This window comes from Diorhabda sublineata, chromosome 8 (assembly GCF_026230105.1).
Source record: "Diorhabda sublineata isolate icDioSubl1.1 chromosome 8, icDioSubl1.1, whole genome shotgun sequence".
NCBI lineage: Eukaryota > Metazoa > Arthropoda > Insecta > Coleoptera > Chrysomelidae > Diorhabda > Diorhabda sublineata.
Window position 1 is genome coordinate 22076068 of NC_079481.1, and position 16572 is coordinate 22092639.

Consider the following 16572-nt stretch of genomic DNA (forward strand, 5'->3'; position numbering starts at 1 on the left):
TAATTGTAATTAACGGCCTCTCATAATTGAGGATTTTTTTTTCAATTGAAATATATCTACGGATAAAATAATTAAATTAAAAGTACTTGGAATTCATTAGTTTGGAAGGGACTTTGAAGTCAAATTCTATCCTGGAAATGTTATGGAATTGTTTTGTAATTTTTTTTTTGAAAAACCAGTAAACACGTTAATTTGGTATTAGTTAATTGAGGAGTATTATGTGGATGAAAGAAGTCAATCGAATAATTCCACATTTTTTTCCATAAGTCGTTGTAAAACAGTTGAATAATTAGAACACAAAAAGTTTGGGGACTGATTTCACGATTCTACAAGCCTCAAACCTATGTTTATAAGAGCCTACGTTCAATCACGGATATGCTAAAGAAAGTTGTAAGTAATATCTACATATTTGGAAGAACAGGAGTTTCTCTGTTGGAGGATAAACTGCGTTCAATGTAACGTAAAAGTTTCTAATATATAGAATATATAATATAATAGAAAAAGAATTCTAGTAGAAGAAAAAAGCACAATTAGAAAATGATGATCAATCGAAAGAGAACAAACATTATGAATTTTTGAAGTAAATCATCCTAATAACGAATTATATGGCCGATATAAAAGAACTATTACAAGAGATCGCAAAAACTAAATTTACTGTTCTCATCCTCAAATGCGGAAAATACCATACAAAGCCTCACTCTGAATCACTCATCAGCTTTTTGGTTGAACTCCTAGAACGTTTAATCGTAGAATTTGTGACTTCTGTACCGAGCCGATAATTCCATATGTTCAATTAGGATAAGGTTGGACTGCTAAAACTTGGTAAGCTTTATAGCCAACGAAGGGGGTTGATATAGCCGCATCTCTGCCCGCTCACTTCAATGTGTTTCCTTTCAGCATACACGCACCCTCGTGAAACAACCTCATTCAAGAAACATCTTAACTCAATCCTTGAAAAGGAAAATAATCATATATCAGAGTCATCTAAATGAAACCAAATCCCACCTCAAACATTCCAAGCCGAATAAAAAAATAAAAATCTAGAACCAAATAACACATATCTATCTATATATAAATGTATATTCGGTGATCAGTGTCGAGAATTTTGGGAAATATGCTATGCATAGCAGTTCTAATTAATTCATTAGCAACGTCGGTTTAAGAAGTAGTTAGGACTGAGGCTAAAATCGACCCGGGGACTACTTCAAAATCAGCTCGAACTCTTTTAAATGTAATGTCAACTATAAGTAAAAATAATTTCAAATCTTATTTCATAAACTATATAAAACTTTTATTTAATAAACTTCTTTCTCGATTTAATTGGGGCAAAATTTTTAATTATCTCAGTTTGATAAGAGGAATAAATTGCTGAAATACACAAAATAATTCAAGTTGAAGATCATTCGAATATATTTCTACTAGAGATTTTACTCGCACGTCTAATTCATCATTTACATTTTGAATACATGGAATATAGAATTTATTATTATTTAGAACATAAAATTATAATATAGAATAAAAAATAGTGTGTTGATTAAATTACACTAATTCATTCATTTCGCTTAAATTTCCAAACAAAGCAATTCAAAAATGCAAATGATGCTTTAGATCCAATATTGCTTCTAGAATAAATAATCAAATTAGTATTTTGTGGGGCCTCTACTTGCTCGGGGCATGGTACATCAGGCCCCGCTAAACCATTCCTAAATCCGACGCTGTTGACAAGTACTAATTGTGTTTATAGAAGCAATTTCAATGTAATGCAACATCTATTAACACAATAATTTAGATTCAAAATTCCCCGGATAATCCCAGGAAAATAAAACAACAAATTTGAAGAAAATATACAACTTTATTACATAATTTATGGTGTAAATAAATATCTTCTTTAATAAGTACACTTTAAAATATTTGGCATTAAAATTTGGTACGCTTTACAGTATTAAAATAATTTGTGTCTTACTCTAAATTCTAATCACTAAAAATTAACACAGAGTTCCAGTACAATTTTGATAGTTTATCATTACACGTAAAAATAATCTATATTATTGCAATAAATACATTTTTCCGTGTATAACGGACTAGTTCTACATGAACAATTGGTACATTTTTTATTTTCATTTATTAAAACTGAAAAATGCGGTTCTTTGACCATAAAAGAGGATTGTCAACAAAAAACACACAAATCAAACTATCAATAACTCAAATTTTAGATTGCCGTGTAGCTGTTTAATATCTAATAGTTAAAAAATTGTAATTAAATATACATTCATAAATTTTTGTGCATACTTTTTTGTTTCTATAGTACTAGAGTTATGTTTTTCTTCAAGCTACGGTTCTTCTTAAAAGTAATTTACGTAGTGATGGTCAATCCTCACCGACATACGGACGATCGAAGATAGTGAATTGCGAATTGTATTATCTTCAAGTTAGACGATACAATGCTGCTGACAAGGGCACTGTCACTACTACAAGTTTGGTTGATTATGTTAACCAAGTGACCAAAGAGTCCCAAAGATTTGCGATTAGAGAATTGTCATTAGAATTTCTATAAATTCCACTAATTTTCCTGTTTAAATGTGACCACAGAACTATGATACCGAAAATTTTTAACCGTATGTCCATTGGATCAAAAATGTTGAATGAGAGCCACAAACTAAAGTGAACTGTGTTTATCATACGATATGATAACGATAGAAATAGTTCATTGAAGATTATGGTTTCTGAAGATGAGACTCGGGTCTCTCTATCAACAAAACAAAAATAAAACAAATGAAGTCTACTGTGAGACCTAACGTCCGAAACGAAGAGGTATGCTTTCATCTGGCGACATGGTTCTCATTACAATATGAAAGAGCTTTTCTAAAAGTTCACATGACCACTCACCTGATCCTAATCTAACACACACTGACCATCACCTTTTTCAAGAAATAAAGATGAGATTGACCACAAGCTGTAAAGATTTATCTTAGTTCACTGGTGGCAGATTATGCAGAGGTTATGAAAATATTTCATAGTTACTGTAGTAAGTAAAACGAAATAATCTCGTTACATCTTTTATTCACGGCCTACAGGAAAAAACAACCTTCTTAATATTCAACAAGTAAAATCTAAATAAACCGTCATATCTCCTAGATGGAATAAATCACGTTTCATAGATTCTCAATATTCCTGTTTATCATTTTCTATATTTATGTTGAGACTCTTGAACAATACTAGTTTCAGATATTTCCATCAATCACAATATTTATTTTATATTAAGCGATGTTTTAAGTAAACGATTAAACCCGTGTTTCCCAGATTGGTACAGGTATACCACCAGGGGTCCACGAGAGACTCGACGGGGGTCTACGTGCGTGACAAAAAATGAGACTCCAAAATCGTAAGCGGGTTCCATGAAAATTAATTTGGTTTCAATAGTAAAAAAAAAAGTAAAATGTTGGCTTGACTTCTATCAATATCTATCAATATAGGCAGATAATATTTTGAGAAGCTCAGCGACTGTTACTTGTAAAAACTTGCATATTCCATTCTCAAACGTTATTTCGGTAGCAACAGATGGAGCTCCTGCTATGGTCGGGCGATATCGGGAATGATAAGACATCTTAGGATAATTATACCAGAGGTAATTGCAATTTACTATGTTATCCACCAACAACTTCTAGTAGCGAAAAATTTTAGTGATAGATTGCACCAATCGCTTCAAATTGTGAGTAATGCAGTTAACAAAATAAGAAGCATTGCAAAGCAATCATTTTGTGATGAAAATGACTTCCAACGATTGCTGTTACATACCGAAGCACTCTGGTTTTCGAAAGGTGCATATTCATCTAGATTTTATCTACTTTTTGACTTATATTGGTCTGCATCATTCTAAAATCAGATCAAAGATATTCTGTCGATGGAAATACCACCATCATAAATTTATACGATAAAATGGAAGTAGAGAATGTGATATTACCAGAAGAGCTACTCGAGCTTATCGCTAATGTAGAGCTGAAAGTGACATTTAAAAGAAGGTATCAAAAATTTTGGCTGCAGGTAGAAATACCCGAAAAATATCTTGGACTGTTGATGATTGTGCAAAAGCTCTGATCACGTTTCACTCGTCATATCTTGTCGAGAAAATTTTCAGTGCCGTTACAAATTTATAAACACAAAAAGAAGCAGATTGCTCAAGACAAATATTGACAATTTGCTGTCAATCAGTACAGTATGTTAAAATTAACATTGTGGAATTTATATTATGTTATAAGTGTTCAATTTCGATTATATTACGACTGTTACTACAATAATAATTAATACTGTAATAATTTATATATTTGAATAAATATCTACCACATAAGAAAATATACTATATTTCTTTTTACCACTCCAATGGAAAGTTTTCTAACTAAAATTTGCGAGAATTGATTGGTTCTTCTGCTGTGAGTCACTGTAGATTGAAAAAATGTAAAATTGGATAAAGTCAGTTTTTTGATTGACCAACTTTGCTTTTTTGTTATCCACTCATAGCACCACCGAATAAAATTTAACTTAATTTTCTTAATTGATTTTATTACCAAATTTTAACATTTTTTCTCGAAAACTGTTAATTTGTCGTTGAAACTCAGCCACAACGCAAGTTTCCGTACATAGATTTAATATCCACATTTTTTCGAGATTTGAAAATTGGTAGTAATGTAGCTGCAAGGGGGTACTGGATCCCGCAAAGTTTTGAAAGTGGTCTATGAAACGTTTGAGAACCAATGGGTTAAAACGTTTAAATCAAAAAAAAGTTGTAAGTTAAAATGGAAGTTAAGATATTTCGAAGTCTTTCACTATTGAGTGGAAAATGATCAACTATTCTATTGTGAATGTTGGTAATTTATACAAAAATAATTATTCAAATAAATTATAATTAATAATTTAAAACCCTAAATTGATCACTTTGTGACTAGCGATCTTTTCAATGATCAAAAATAGCATTTTAACATATAAGTGATAGTGGAAAAAATTAAGTTCTTTTCTTGTTTTGTGAAGTGAAACAATTGATATAAATTTCAAAGACTAATTAATGATATATGTGCCGTTATGCCTTCTGTAACTTTTCTTGTAAAACCATAAATTATAGAGATTTCTCATGAAGTACTACAGCAAGTGATTTTCACCATTAAGATAATTTTATATAGACTAAAAGAAATGCCGACGGGTCAAGAGCAGAGTTAGACAGTAGATGTATCAAAATGTACAATACAATAGTATTAATCAAAAAGTCCCGACTTCTGACAGACAGAAGACTGGATCTTCTCCCATGACAATAACATTGTTACGTTGTTACTGAAAGTACACCGATTCTGCAACATTGATTAGGTCAAGGAAAAACGAGGAAGAAGCTGTCCGCAATTTATACAGATGAGTACAACAAACTGTTGAAGCACCGGTGAAATCAATGTATTAGTGTTAATGTAGAGTATTCTGAAAATGATAATGTTGCTTTGTGAAAAATTTGGAAGCGATTTTTATAATTTCGGAGATTTTTGGGTTCTCAGAAAACAAAATGATGGAATTTATGGCTTTCGCGTGTGAGGGAGCCTATATTTTCAAACAAAACTGATTTATCATTTCCAACATATTGTATTTCGTTGAAAGCAACTTCTGTTTTACCTCCACCACTTCAATAAATAATAATAATTTTTAAGGAAAAGTGTGTGTGTGTGTGTGTGTTTGACTGTGAATTATGGGATACATTTTTTATTATTGTTACGATCTTTAACGAATATTTTACTGGCCTCAACATTTTTAGCATGTTTCTTGGCCACTATCATAACAAGTCAAGTTTGAATTTGTGTGCTACGGTATATTTCATATGTCTAGTTACTCAAATAATGAATTTATTTTATTTGGTTTTTCTATACTGTTTATATTGTCTATAAATAGTATTCGAAAGATTTTTTTCTGCCTAACAATCAATGATATTTCGAATTTATGACTAAAATAATAACTAAATCATCTCGGTGTAAAATCGTACCCGTTTTGATGCAGCCCCGTGGTTCTAAAAGATCCGTTACCGTAGAAACTAGTACTTGGAAAATTACCATAAATCGTTCTACCAAATTTCGGCGTCCTCATGGCGTTTTCGTTACTATATACAGGATTATAGTTATGTAACATATTATGAGAATGGTACATTGGTCCATAATTACAGATATCAGTAGAGTAAGGTTGTCCTATTGTACCAAGTCCGCTCGTTAATAAATTTGATTGTATCAATGGTTGAACAGATGACTGGGTGGTACTTTGATATCGATTTTGGAAAATCATCGAAGGATGGGATTGGCGACTGTTGTCTGATGGTTGAAGGATTTGGTCTTGAGTATCATCATCTGTAACAAAAATAGCTTTTCAAAATTCTTGAAAAAATTAATACCAGCTTAAGTTATAGTATTCAAATTTAGCATAATAAAAGTATGTCGTAAGCTTAAAAGAAAACGGCAAATGAGGCCGGGTAAATTCCATTGTATAACTTGAAGTTAAAAAAATATACGAAAGCGGCACTTCTAATGGAAAAAAATCTTTTCTCCAAATACTTAAACCTCAGTACACGATGTATTCGAAATAAAATTTGCCCTCCATAATATGTCGAGTTATATTGAGATACCAAAACAGACTATACATTCTATTGAGTATTGTAGCCGCTCAAAATTGACCCTGTATTTTTGTGGGTGGTCAACCCCCATATTTTGCAGCTTCGACTATTGTTCTCTATTTTTCTCTGTCCTGCATCTGTATGTTCCAGTCACGTACTCCCAAATTTTTCATATCTTGCACAATCTGATCTTCCCATCTATTTTTTGGTCTACCAGGCAATCTTTTCTCGCTCGATCTTCATTCTGTGATTTTCCTTGTGCCCTGCCTTTTTTCCATTCTTTTAATGTGCCTGTACTATTGTATTCTTTTTGCTGTAATTATATTTACTATATCCTCATTTTCTAATATATTCTTAATTTCATAGTTCATTAGTCTTCTATAGTCATTATTTCCAACTTTTACTAGACCATGAATTTTCTTAATTATTCTCCTCTCATATATCCTTAGTTGTTTTTTGTCTATATGTGCTACCCTCATTGTTTCAGCGGCGTATGTAACTACTGGTCTAATCGCAGTCTTGTAGACTATCAATTTGGTTGCTAGGCTGATTCTTTTGCTCTGCATTATAGTTTTGTACTTTTTATATGCCCGATATCCCACATGGATTCTTTGTTTTGTCTCGATTTCTGTGTCATTTTTGTTGCTTATCATTGTTCCTAAGTACTTAAAGGTGTCGACTACTTCGAAGATGAGGTCATTTATCTTTACTGTTTCCTGTTTGCGAATTTCCTTCCTTCTTTCATTTTCCATATATTTTGTCTATTTCTGATTTATTTTCAATCCACTTTTTCCTACCTCTCTTACAATTTTCTCTAATTTTGTAGTATATGTATATATGTATTTTGTATACGGTATTAAGCAAACGAATACCTCTATAATTACTACAAATGCTGGAATTTCCTCCTTTCAGTATTGGCATAATCAATCCAATAGACCACTCTCTTGGCATTGCTTCTGTTTTCCACACTCTTTCTATGATCTTGTACCTTAGTTTATCTCCTCCATATTTTATAAGTTCATCCACTATTTCGTCTGGTCTTCCTGTTTTATTGTGTTTCAATTTGTCTATGATGTCATTACATTCTGCTTCCTTCGGCTTTTCTTCATGCTTTAATATGGTACCATTGTCACATATATCATCTTCTTTGTATTCACTGTCTTCTTACATTAATAATTCTTTGAAATACTGACTCCATTCTCTTTCATTAATATTAATTGTATTTCTTTTTCTATTTTGTTTCTTTATATGTTGATGTAATTTTACATTATTTTTATTGTCATTTTCTAAGTTGTCCATACAACTTAGTTGCCATTTTATTCTCTTTGTCTTTTTAACTTGGTGCTCTCTTTTCTTATTTTTCTATATATATTATAATCCTCTTGTTTCATAGTTCTTAGCCATTTCAACCTAGCTTCTTTTTTCTATTTAATTTTTATTGTACATTCCGTGTCAAACCAATCGTTATTTTTTCTAATATCTTTTGTACCAATGACTTTCTGCGTTGCATTTATAACAATTTTCTCAATCTCTTCCCATTGCTCATCAATAGTATCTTTTTCTTTACACTTTTGTAGTTGCTTTTCAATTTTTTTTTTCGTATTCTTCCTCCCTCGTTTTCAGTTTCTGCACATTCCATTTTCTGCTTTTTATCGCCTTGTTTACTATATTTACCATTCTTAATTTGATTTTGATTATTACTAAGTGATGATCAGTCTCAGCACCTGTATGATCTTACATCTTGTATCATTTTTGATATCCTTTTTGATATTAGTACGTGATCTATTTCTTTTCACTTGGTACTACCTGGTATCATCCACGTAATTTTATGTTCTGTCTTATGTTTAAATTTAGTGCTACTAATATACACGTTGAATTCCTCGGCTAGACTGCATATTCGCCCTCCATTATTGCTGTTTCGTGTAGGGTGTGTTTTCCTGCCACCCTTATTAAGTAGTCTTCTTTTCCTATTTTTGCATTCATGTCTTCAATAACTAATAATTAATGTATCATGTCCTCGCATACCTTAATCAGGTTTTCATAGAATTCATCTTTGTTTTCATATTTTGCTTCTTCTGTTATGCGTGAATATTAATTATTGTTGTGTTCGCTATACTATTGTTCTTAGCTTTGATATTCTTTCACTTATAACTTCATATTCTAGCACATTTCTTTCCATTATTTTGCTAATCATAAAACCTATACTTGTTTATCTTCCCCGCGATAAAATAGAGTATATTTCTCCTTATTTATTTGTCCTTTTTCCTTTCATCGTATTTCTTGTAGTGTCTATGTCTATGTCTATTTTGTATTCCAACATTTCTTTTGCAATTTCTTCCATTTTTCCAATTATCAGCATTGTCCTGATATTCCATGATGCCATTCTCACTACACCCTTCCATTTGTTTTTCTTGTTTTTATCTTTAGCCATTATCCGTTCCATTGCGTTGTCGACTTCTTCTTTTTATTCCCCTTTCCATTTTTTGAGTAAAGATCGCTTGCACGTTTCTTGTCGTCATTTCTTCTTCTTCTTCTTGTCGTTCTCTGGTTAATTTCATCTTACGTAACAACTTTTTCCTTTCTATTTGTACTTTCTTTGAGTAGTCTTCATTAATCCATATATTGGTGCCTTACAGTTTTTTAGCTGTGTTCATAATTTCTAATTTTTTGTTCCATTTTTTCATTTTAATTATAATCGGTCTCTTATTGTTCATTTTAAATGCTCCTATTCTGTAGTATTCTACTAAATCAGCTTCCAGGTCGACTTATACCTCTATTTTCCCCATTATGAATTGGATCTTTTCTTTTATTTTTTGTTGACTTTCATTTTCCCCATCTTCGATTCCTTGAATTATTATATTAATGCGCCTCATTTGTTTTTCTAAAATTTCCAGTCCTTTTCCTTGTTCGGCTATTATTTGATTAAGCTTTTGATTTTCTTGTTTTAATTCATCTATAATGCATTTCTGTCTATTTTTTCTTCCATACTCTTGAGACTACCTTTTATCTGTAAGCACATTTCTTTTATTATTTCCATATCGTCCTTTTCATTTTTATTAATCAATTTCTTTCACCCTAACGAGTTCCACGTCCCATTCAGTTTCGCTAGGCATCTACTCAATTCAGCCCCCAACACTTACCCGGGCTGGTAAAACTCGTCAAGCTACGTTATTGTGGATTGTATTTTTATCAGTTTGGATTTCTATTTATATTAGTTTTTAACGATATTTGTTTCGCTTTTTTGTTGATAATAATCAATAGTTGGATTATCGGTATTAATAATCCTGATATGTTTTATATCTAGTTTTCTCTTCTATTAATGTTTCGGAATTACTCACCAGTAATATATGATAACTTACACTTACACAAGATGTTTCTGAGATTTCTGGTAATTATAGATTATTCCTTTATTCTCAATTTTATTTTATCACTCCCATGATTCAACTGTATACTTCTCACATTGAGCATTGAGCTCAATGTAAGAGTGAAAAAGTTTTTCATCCCTCCAACGCGCAGAGTTCTCAAAAAAGTGAATTCTGAAGTTTTCTATGCAGCTTCATATTTCAAATTCATTTCTTTCTAAGAAAACTTCTTATATTGTTGTAAAAGATATTTCGCAATATTAGGGTGATTGAACAGCATTTTGTTACCATTCTTTCTCGAAAGATGTGGCGACCACACCATATGCCCTCGCATTTAAAAATACATAATAGAGTTACATTTTCACCTAAAAAAATCCCTCGATAAAACAATAATCCTTCGACCTCTGGAAATTCCAAGATACCTTTCTTCTGGGACCCTAGCAAGATGTTTTGAATCGAAGAGGAGCTCATTCTGTATAGGATATATACTTGTATATATTTTAGTGTACATTGTTTAGTTGATGTATATTTAAGTTTAAGAAGTTATCAAAATTTGTTTATTGTGCTACCTTATCTCCATCCTCGACCCTAAAAATAGCGCCAATAAACGGCGATCTAGCTGGCCATTCTATGAAACCTATAAGGTGAAAATGGGCAATGTATAGCAAATTAAAGAAAATAGAATAGATAGAAATTCCTAGGTTTTTCACGCTCAACTAGCTGTCTGTGAGTATTGATCCTCTAAGTACTCGTATATACCGGAATGAATGTTACCTAACTATGGAAATAAATTAAAATCATCTATTGAATTTATTCCAAATTACGGAATTTTTTGTTTTCGAGAAAAATGGAAAACATCACAGACCCATTTTTTAAAATTTACTGAAAAACATTGAATAAAAATCTTGACAATAAAAATCTTGGCTCATGTGTTATATTATATTGGTTTTGTATTTTTTCTTTCCACAATTATATTGTTTTTATTTTTATGTACATCTCTTTCATTGCTGTATTTCTAACATTTATATTTGTAATTTGTAACATTTTTATTCAATTTGTCGTATTATTATTTTTGTAGATATATTATTGCTTTGATTATGACACGAATGCAAAAAATCGGGTTAGCTAAACGTTGAACATACACATTTTATCGCGAATTATGTTGTGATGTCTCTATTAAGGAATATTATTTACTAGAGAAGGTAGAGCTACAGGTCGAAACTCTAGAAGCAGCGTAGCTGCGCAGAGATTAAGACGTTCGAGAACTATACGCTTCACAGTCACGTGAGGGAATGAAATGATCTTCGATTCAAAACTTCTCGCCTGGCTCATGTAAGTGTATTGGTTTTTCCTAAAGCCTGTACCTACAAGGTATATAGGAGAGGATTAAATTAATTGCATGATATTAGGACAATAAGGAGATTATAAAAATAAGGTGAATTGGAATTCTCAAAAGAAAGTACCTTCGAATTACTGTGTTCGAAGGATTATTGTTATTTTATAGTTGTTCAGAGAAATGTGTAACTGTATTATGTATTTTTAAATTCGAGTGCACATGTTGTAGTTACCACAGGATTTACTTTAATACGATAATCTAGTTAATAGTTTTTATTCTTAAGTAATTAATGCAATTTGGCATTTAATTTATTGTAGCTTTTTGTTTTATCGGAGTGTAAGAATCAAAATTGAAAAATTTGTCCTTCTGTTTAAATTAAATCTAATTTATAATCACCGAAACTTCAAACTACTTTTATTTTAGAAATCAACGGGCCGATACGTCGATGTTTGTTTATAATGTCAAATTAAAAGGAACACATGTATTGGCCCACTAAAAGCATTTTATTGGTTTCAAAGTTTACACAACTAGAATTTATGATTGGAAACATTTAATAAAACTTTTGAATTTTCTGTCAGAAATGAGTGAATCGTCCTTTTGTGACTGTTGTTTAACATTTTGTGGGCTATATGATTAATTTATGAACTAGCGAGCAGCCATGTGTTGGTGAAATTATAAACAAAATCAACTTTAACTACTACCAGGCTTCAGTACCTCGGTAAACTGTTTACAAAATCTTTAAAGTGAAACCCTTTGCCGTTTTATGACTCGGCATTTGTAAACAATGCGTAATTGTGTTTAGTTTTCTGATGTTGGTTATAAGTACTGTGTAAATAAATTTTTGAAATTGCTACTGCATTAAATCTTTAAAAACTACTCAGATATTTTTAGGTGAAGAAGTGTATCTGTCGTTTTTGATTCACGATACGTAGAATTTCAATTTGATATTTTGTTGATGGAAAATTCAGTAAAATTCTATTAATACAGAAACTTTGGAACTGATAAAACTAAAACAAATTGAATTCCTACAGGATTTTTTCAATCAATTTGAGTACAAAAAATTGATAAAAACACAGAATGTCGAAAACATGTTTGATATTTTTCTTCATTTTTAACAAAATATATTTTTGATATTTGGGTGCTATTTTGGACTTTTTCAAAATATTAGAATCATATTATGAATTTACAATTATTCTCATGTACGGTACAATTACGTATTTGTTTGATTAAATGTATTAAATATTAATGATGTATTACAGATGTATTAAAGAATAAATGAGATGAAGCTAGAAAACACGCAGACATCTCTAAAGACGAAGGTTTAAAATTAAAAATTACTGCAACGTACAAATTCTAGGTTAATACACAGAGTGCTCCATAAATATTAATGAAAACTTCAAGGTTAGGTAAGAGACATTAGAAACATTCAAATTTGCATAGCAGTCCGTGATCGGGAAAGTATTGGGAAAGAAGTATGAATTCGAGAAATGAAAACACAAGATTAAGGTCACTCAAGAGATTTGAAGAGATTAGATGTGTTGTGATAAATTATACTTGAAAATATTACCAAATAGTACATAACTATGAGGTTAATTTAAGATTTGATTAAGTCATAAAGGACAAAATACATTTTAACGCCACATAATACGAATTATAAAACGGTAACTAACAACAAATTGATGATAGCCAATCGACTAGCTTCGAGTCTAAGAAGGTATAGATTGTAGTTAATAAAAAGGCACCAGACAAGTTTCGACAAATTAAACCCACAAGTTCTCAAAGGGTTAACAGAATAAATGTACTAGGGAAGGTGTGAATGAATAAAATACGTATAACTTTAATGATTCGGATTAAAAGTCTCTTTGCGGCATCTACTTAAAAGAAGTAAAATAAGGTTGAAAGTCCAAAATCTGAAACTTTACAAAATGGATTTTAAAGAACTAAATTATACTGAACGCCCTAACAACTGTAAATCCTTTAATTCCTAATAGAACTCTCATACATCCAACCATATCCCGAATACTCTTTAAGACTATCCTAGTTTTACGAAGACTCGCCCAAAAGTGTCATTTTTAAGGAATCATAAAAACTGGTTGAATCACTGAAGATAACCTCTCTCATACCTTACCAACAGAAGTCAGCTTGTCAAGGTTGATACAACGATGTCATCTTGCAAGCCAATAGAATATGAAGTGCCCCAAGGCTCAGTACTAGGCCCTATTTTATTTCTTCTATTTATAAACGCCTATCTAGACATCAATGGTAGAATATGTTTACTTGCAGACGACACTAGTTTCTCTTGGAGCAATCTCAATCTCACGGCACTTCATAGAACTATATCTAGTAACCTAATCACCCTTAAATCATGGTGTGATTCAAACCTTCTCTTCTCAATGTTTCTAAAAACAAAGTTTTTACTAGAAAAACTAGAGTCAAACCATTGACGTCGTTGAATTTGCAAAATTTTTAGGGCTTGTTGTGAACAATTCCTGAACTGAACTTATCCACCTCCTTAACGGTCTATTATCTATGAGTCGCATCTCAGATATGCCCTTCCCTTCTAGGGTACGTGTGGTGCCTCTCAATTTGAGCGAATCTTCAAACTACAAAAGAGAAACGTTAGATATTCACTCGGACTTAGCAGCAAGGCTCACATTAGGGACTTCTTTAAGAGATTAAAAATTCTGACTCTTCTTCCCTTATTCATCTTTGCCTAATTCGTAAGCACGCTTCTCCAATTTCAGGAAGATCGTTGAACGGCTATCCACTTAGGAACGCGATGCACAACCTTTACCTTTAGTTAATGGCTCATTATTTTACAATGCAACAAAAATGCACAATCACCTGCCAATTGAAATTAAATTGATATAATCTTTTCCCGCATGCCGCAATAATTTGAGGGCATATTCACGGGAAAGTGCCTTCTACTCTGTAAACAACTTCTATTCTAATTATAATATTTAATTCTGGACATGCTGCATATGTGGTCTATAGCGGCATGAAATTATGATAATATGTACCACTTGATCACTATATACTTATTTTGTCATGTTTCCCTCCAATGCAATTAACAAGTTCGTTAAAACAAATTTGTGTTGAGATCATAATTATACCTTCTCTTAATTTGTGGATTCCTTAGAATGGCCGTTGAAGCAACGACTTCAATGGATTTATCCATATTTGTTCCCCGTCTACTGTCTGGAAACGAGGCGCATCTATAAGATCGTATTTCCCTATTATTATTCCAATAGTACTCTCCTTGAAAGTAACCTGTTAAATTTTAAAATAGAATTACAAATCTTTCCTTGAAGCCGATTAAGCATCCTTTGGGAGACATTTAATTGATTTGCGGTTTTCGTCTGTATCGTTTTCGTCAGCTTATTCTTCTCATTCCTGCATTTTGAATTAGAATTAGAAATATTTTCTTGGAGCCGATTAAGCACCCTTTGGAAGACATTTAGTTGATTTGCGTTTTCCGTCTGTATAGAGCTTTCGTCAGCTTATTCTTCTTATTCCTGGATTTCAAATTAGACTTGAAATATTTTCTTGGAGCCGATTAAGCATCCTTTGGGAGACATTTTGTTGATTTGCAGCTTCCGTCTGTATAGAGCTTTCGTCAACTTATTATTCTTATTCGTGGATTTTAAATTGGAATTAGAAATATTTCCTTGGAGCCGATTAAGCATCCTTTGGGAGACATTTAGTTGATTTACGTTTTCCGTCTTTATAGTACTTTCGTCAGCTTATTCTTCTTCTTCCTGGATTTCAAATTAGACTCAGATATATTTTCTTGGAGCCGATTAAGCATCCTTTGGGAGACATTTAGTTGATTTGAATTGCCTTTCGTCAGCACTATTAAAATTAACCAAACTTGTTAAGCCGTTCAATATTTTTATACAAATTAACATAAGTAACTCTGAGTTCAGACTGCTTGCACACAAAACAATAAAACTCTAATTTAAAGTAAAAGCTACACTGCTAGCCATGTTCTTACCTTTATTTGTTAGGTGATTGGGAGTAGATCTGGAAGTTGCCCTATTTCTAGGTGACTGGGCAGGTTGAGTGACTACTTCCGAACTGAAATAAAGTTATAAGAATTAACTTTCATAATTATAGTAATGAATTTTTATATCGAGAGCTCGAAGAATTTCTTATTATTTTATTGTTATTGGGTTGTACGCTATTATGGCAGACCTAACCACTAAGTAAGATGAACCTTGGCAGGCACGGTAGGGTTAAGTTTTTAAGTGGATTTATAGGAACAAACAAAAATAGAAGTTGACCTTAAGGGTAGGGCTCATATAAACATTATAGTTGAAAATTTGACCAACGTTTTCAATCGCACTTTTTTACGTACAATAATAATGTATATAAGGTGTCCCAATTTAGAGACATGACGTCATCGTTGATTTTTTAAAGTGGTAATACAGACATAACGATGATTATCTTTATAGGTTGTATAACATGATAAATAAATTTCAAATATCAGTTTTTTCCCATTTTAAATTACTAGGATAATCAAATCAGAAAATGTCATGTCTTAGCCAATTTTCATTCTTTAAAATAACGAACATTCTTGATATTAAAGAAAAATATGGTATTGCTGCGTTATTTAAGTCAAATTATTCAAAGTACAAATATCGATTATTAGAAAAGTCGTTTTTTTTGGAGGCACGGATAGTTTATTCGACTGAAATGATAAAAATGAATTGGAGTATGGAAATAGAGCAAGAACACAAACGGAAGCCACTCTACGTTGCACGAATTATCAACGTGAGCTAAAAATTCAGTAATTGCTGAAAGATAAACCTATATAATAAAAGACAGTTTTATGAACAATACGTATTCGGAACGTTTTATTATAATGATTGAGGTACATTGAAAATATCGTCGATTTTGGGCGGATTAGTTGGACTAAGGAACGCCATACACCACGCCCATGAAAAGTAAATGTTTAACAGGGATTGAGCTGGAATTTCTGTTTGTGAAATTCATAATTAACCCACTGCTTACATTCCCACTAATCCACCACTCGCAATTATACTGTCTGACGCACTTTTCTATAACGAAATTATCGTTATCAGAGACTGCAGGTAAACTTATGGTAAACTGATCATCGAAACGCATATAAGCATACGTTACCCAGCTGATATCGACTTTACTCACTTCGAACGCTAACGACGGAGACAAAATTCATTATTTTTGCACACAGATTGGGAAAAAATATATTATATGCTTTAGGATAT

The 16572-nt window shown here is 31.8% G+C and overlaps 1 protein-coding gene across 1 annotated transcript in view; it reads right to left on the reverse strand.

Moving 5' to 3' along the window:
• Window positions 1-1832: 1832 nt before the first annotated feature.
• LOC130447257 (T-box transcription factor TBX1) overlaps window positions 1833-16572 on the reverse strand; it is a 64099-nt gene continuing 49359 nt past the window's right edge. Inside the window, exons 8-9 of the mRNA XM_056783968.1 lie at window positions 15321-15403; window positions 1833-6365 (exon numbers count right to left, since the gene is read on the reverse strand). Of these exons, the coding sequence (XP_056639946.1) occupies window positions 5989-6365; window positions 15321-15403 (460 nt within the window). The 3' untranslated portion in view covers window positions 1833-5988. The remainder of the gene's footprint in view (window positions 6366-15320; window positions 15404-16572) is intronic.